The sequence below is a fragment of the Mycetomoellerius zeteki genome, unplaced genomic scaffold, assembly GCF_001594055.1.
Source record: "Mycetomoellerius zeteki isolate Tzet28-1 unplaced genomic scaffold, Tzet1.0 scaffold139, whole genome shotgun sequence".
Taxonomy (NCBI): Eukaryota; Metazoa; Arthropoda; class Insecta; order Hymenoptera; family Formicidae; genus Mycetomoellerius; species Mycetomoellerius zeteki.
This window is the reverse complement of record NW_017256329.1, coordinates 13,877-19,301: the sequence shown is the minus strand read 5'-3', so window position 1 is coordinate 19,301 and position 5,425 is coordinate 13,877. Positions and strand designations below refer to the sequence as shown.

General features: G+C 30.7%; 1 protein-coding gene across 1 annotated transcript in view; it reads left to right on the top strand.

The window, feature by feature from the left end:
- The first annotated feature begins 309 nt into the window (after nt 1–309).
- Nucleotides 310–5,425, top strand: part of LOC108731838 (zinc finger protein 593 homolog) — an 8,451-nt gene continuing 3,335 nt past the window's right edge. Inside the window, exons 1-2 of the mRNA XM_018462358.1 lie at nt 310–496; nt 609–709. Coding sequence (XP_018317860.1) covers nt 407–496; nt 609–709 — 191 coding nt within the window. The 5' untranslated portion in view covers nt 310–406. The remainder of the gene's footprint in view (nt 497–608; nt 710–5,425) is intronic.

Here is a 5,425-nt window from a genome sequence, read left to right as displayed (position 1 = left end):
TTTCGTTTGCTACAACAAATCAGGTCTTTTTCTTCTTCGACTCGTTGGATTTCGGCCTCTTCAACAAATCAGTTGCACAGATTATACAAATATAACTTAGTCTCTACGCGAATTATAAAAGTACGAAGCGCGAAATCTTTTTCATTCGCGCGTCAAAATATCAATTCGCGGTGTCATTTATCAATTTATGATAATCTAACCTTATCCTTACTTGATTTTGAGCGTCAGCGCGTCAACTGACGCCCATGAAAAAGCACCTTGAACTTCGGTTAAGTCACAGTATATACTGTGGTTAAGTTGTGAAACTTGGGCCTTAAAAATTTCTCAGTTTTTTCACGATTCTCACGTGTACGTGGTTGTGGTCGAGTTTGATGGGGTAATTTTTGTAAGTATAAACCTATAAACGATGACGTACAAACGTAAAAAGACTCACAGAGGTGATATGCATTTGAAGAAGAATTGGCAAACGAAACGGAGAACGAAGGACTTGGACGAGGTGAACCGCGTCAATTTTGTCTAAACATAACCTTCTCGATATATGAACGGCCCGACCTGTTCTGCACGTTTTGCGATCATCGCCTCGACAATTAATACGTGATTATTTCTAGATTGACGAGGATCTGAAAGAAGAGAACGCAAGGAAGCTGTTAAACCAGGAAGTGGATTTCGATAAACCGGGAGCGGCGCAGTATTATTGCGTGCATTGCGCGTAAGTTCGCAATATAATGGTCTAACCTAAAAATTCGAATCGTTAATTGTTGAGTTTAGCCTTCTCACCTCTGATTTTGATAAAATTAGTCTCATTCGGTAATTATTTAGAATACCATACTCTACTTAAAATCTTAATAAAAATACACTCATTCAACGCGTTTTCATTCAAAATGAAAGAATCTGCAAAAAAAATGCGGCGGTCGGCCTCGTGAATCGAGATATTAAGTGTTGAAGTTTGATATTTTAGAGGTTAAGATATCTGTCATCTCCACTCGATACAGCGCTATGTATATGTTCTGCTTTAATTACACAAATTCACTGTTTTAAAAACAAATTCTTTGCTTCACAAACACAAATTTACTACTTTACAAACACAAATTCACTGCTTTAAGCACACAAATTCTTTGCATTAACAGTGAATTTGTGTTTTTAAAGCAGTGAATTTATATTTTTAAAGCAGTGAATTTGTGTTTTCAAAGTAGTGAATTTGTGTTTGTGAAGCAGAGAATTTGTTTTTAAAGCAGTGAATTTGTGTAATTAAAGCAGAACGTATACATAGCGCTATATTGAGTCGGGATGACAGATATCTTAACCCCTAAAATCTCAAACTTTAACGCTTAATATCTCGGTTCACGAGGCCGATCGCCGCATTTTTTTTTGCAGATTCTTTCATTTTGAGTGAAAACGCGTTGAATGAATGTATTTTTATTAAGATTTTAGGTGGGGTATGGTATTATAAATAATTACCGAGAATTTGTTTTTAAAGCAGAGAGCTCTTATTTTAAAGCAGAGAATTTGTATAATTGAAGCAGAAAATATTTTTTCTCATGTCCCTCTATGCCATTGATATGTCAAATTTCCTAACCTAAATAAATAATTGTCACCTTTAATAGCTCGATCCATGGGGCAAAGCGACACTTTTTTTTTTGCCAGATTCGTTCATTTCATGCAAAAACGCGTCGAATGAGACTAATTTTATCAAGATCTGAGGTGAGGAGGCTAAACTCAACAATTACCATCAAATTAAACACATATGGGGCGTCAAGTACGCTTCGCAGGGTCAATTCTAGATCTAAATGCTTCTGGGTTCGATCTCATTCGCGCTCTACATATGTAGATTAAGAATTTTCTGTATGAAACTGATTACCGATTTAAGCCCAGTCTACATACACCTGCAAAATAAGGGTCACAAGACTAGAAATTAGCCTAATAAATTTTAATTATAATCATCAACATATAGTACTGGATGAAGCATGTGGCAAAATCTCTTTGATCTTTTATCTTGATAGATCTAGAAAAAGAATGCTAAGTATTTGGACTACGTACTCTTTACTATTGTCCTGTTAGTCGTACTTTCAGGATAAAGAGAAGTTTCAGGAGAGAATAGTGTATCCTACCTAAATGTTGTTCCATCTCTTTCTAGGTCTGTCATAGTTTTAATGCTATGCTATATGTCTAGCACTATATGTCAATGAATATAATAGGCTACAGAACGCAGGAGTGCAGGATACAGAAGATTAGATGAAGTTAAATTTTTGTGATCTGCATCCTGTATCCTGCATATTAGCCTGTGCCCTATTATAATTTGAAATACGTTTTACTTGTGATCTGCGACCTGGATTTTGCATGCTGTGTAGATTGGGGCTGGATTAAAAGAGACTTATTAAATTTTTTGTATGAGGAAATCTGGATGCAAAAGGGAATTTATGTACGAAATTGATCAATGCTTTGTGCTATATTACTCAAAGGATGGACAGAAAATACCTTATACAAGGGACTATATTGGAAAAAAAATTGAGCATACAAATACTGAATGTTCTAAAGCAATAGTATAAGATTTGTAATTCTGGACTCAAACTGTGTCAGCATTTTACGTCTGTTGCCTTCATTTCGTATTTTTATTAACTTTTCGAAAATAATTCCAATACCTGTAACACAGTTACTGACAAGATCTGTGACTTCCGTGAGATTCATTTAAACCTTCTGTCAATGCATATGTACCCAAGTATCTATATTAAATTTTAAACACTAAAAATTTTTATATTTTTATATAATTGTGTGAATTTCGTTATAATACTCTCCATTAAACACTCCATTTTTGGAACAACAAGGAATAGTTTTGCATAGATGCAGTTTACAACTTCTTGTTTTCATTTTTGCATTTCATATTTAGCAGGACCTTGTGAAAATACTAATTACTAGTGAAAACACAGAGAAAAATGTACTAAATTTTAATAAATAATTGTTTGAATAGTAGTAATATATATAAATATATGTTTACATTTAGTAAATATTCAACTGGCACTATTCGAATAAATATTTATTAAAATTTAGTACATTTTTCTCTCAGTGAAGGTAAAATTTAATTATGCATTCACGGAAGGATTAATTAAAAGACACTAATTAATTTCGAAGAATCAAAATGATATAACTCGCACAAAAAAAGAATAAATACTAAGTTGTTTATTTTAATAAAAGTAATCAAAATTTGCAGATGCAACAAAAAATTGAATTGTTTGACATTTTTGTATAAAATAGCAATCGCTACAATAATATAATATGTAGATACAAAAATTAAGAACTAATAGTAAATTCAAATATAATAATGCAATTTTTATCTTAATACTTATATTAAGTCCTTCACAGACTAAGTTAAATTATTTTTATTTTTATTTGAATATTTGTTATTTAAACAATCACTGTATAGTGAGCCCAATAAATCCACCATAAGCTCCGGAGGAAGAAAAGGAAAAGGAATATGTAGTGAATACTGATACGAGCTAATATTCAGAATTACATGAGATGAATTACATGATTGTATCAGAATTACAAATCTTTGAACTCTGGTCTTGAAAAGAATCGTATATGAAAAACTAGGAAAATACTATAGTATAGTATACGATTTTTTTCAAGAATAAACGCTCAGATTGAAACAGTCTCACTAAAGTGTAAAAATTTAAAAAAATTAATATGAAGACAAAACGGTGAATAAATTTATTTACAGTTTTTCAGCATATTAACATCTTGCTAATATGATACCGTGCATCAAAATTGTCAATTAATTTAATTCGTATTATTCCAGTAGTTTAATTGCGTTTATAAGTCCGGAAAACTAAATTTGGCGCGCAGTTCGAAGAACTACAAATACGGTATATATGCAAGTTAGAGCATATACATATATAATTCACATTAAAAATTATTTACAATATATTTCCATGTAAGATCTCTGACGAAATTTTTTTTAGACTTCATTAATTTCTTAAAATTTCTACATAAATTTTTGAATTTTTCAGAATTTCTCTATAATTTTATAACTTTTCAGAAAATTTTTCAGATTGTTTAATATGAAATGAAATATATTTTTCAGAAATGCTGAGTCTTTTCTAAAACCAAAATTAATAACTGAAATAGACTTAAGTGATTAAATTTAATAAGATGAGTGCCGATATGAGCCAACACAGGATATCCGAGTGTAAATTACAAATCATTTATTAAGCAAGTAAATACACGTATATGTTTCAACCCTCGGTTCGAGTCCTCATAAGTACAATTAATAACGCAAAACGAAATTATTCGGAGAAAACCGCATTAAAGAGAGAATGCTCTTAGCTGATACATGAGTTAATGGTCAAAACTATTAGATGCCCGATACTTGTCGAAACTTGGTCATCAAATTGTCATCGATTTGATAAAGTCAGACAAGTTGTACGAACCATGTGAGTAACTATATTATTATTAAATTGTCCGATTTAATAACAAAAGGAACGAGACTTCTACGGAGATACTGATGGTTCGAGCAATAGACGTACAATGATTTGTAATTTACACTCAAACATCATGTGTTGGCTCATATCGGCATTACTTATCTTTTCTAGAATTTCTTTATGTACGTGAATTATTCTGAAATATGTTAAGATTTCTTATTCTATAATTTATCAAGAAAACTTATAAAATTTCAAGAAGTGTTCAAAATATTTTTTACAAGTCTTATAATAAATTTAAAATTGAGAAATTCTTGAAAATATGGGATATTATGGGAAAATATGAGAATTGTTTTCATAAGGGATAACATTATTTTGCATTTAAAGAGAATGCATTTGCCCTGATATAATATATTGGATCGGAGGAAAAGTTCTGCGGTATTTTGTTAGCTCAACATTATATACAGAATATATTCGTTGCAAAATTTTCGACTATCTGATGTGAAAGCTTAAAGTTTTTCCTAAAAGTTCGTTTTTAAAAAATGTTTCTACGACATTTTATTACCAAGTTACATGCGGATTAAATAAAAGAGCATTCTGATTTTGATTGCTCATAACTCCGTTAAAAATCATCATATCGCAATTAAAAAATCAGATTCTTAAAGCTGAAACTTTACTCTATCAAATGATACAATTACTAATGTTTTAAATATAGAATTATATATTCTAAAAATGACATTACACTGTTCTTATAATTATTGTGTAATGGTTAAAAGAAAAGTAATGTCATATTTTTAGCTCAAATTTATATATATTCTATTTCTTTTAAGTTGACAATTATATCATTCGATAGAACGTTTCAGCTTTATAAGAATTTGTTTTTTTTTTATCACAGTACGATGATTTTTAATGAAGTTATGAGCAATCAAAGTCAGAATGCTCCTTTTTACTTAATCCGCGAGTAACTCAGGAACAAAAAATCGTAGGAACATTTTTAAAACACGATTTTGTAG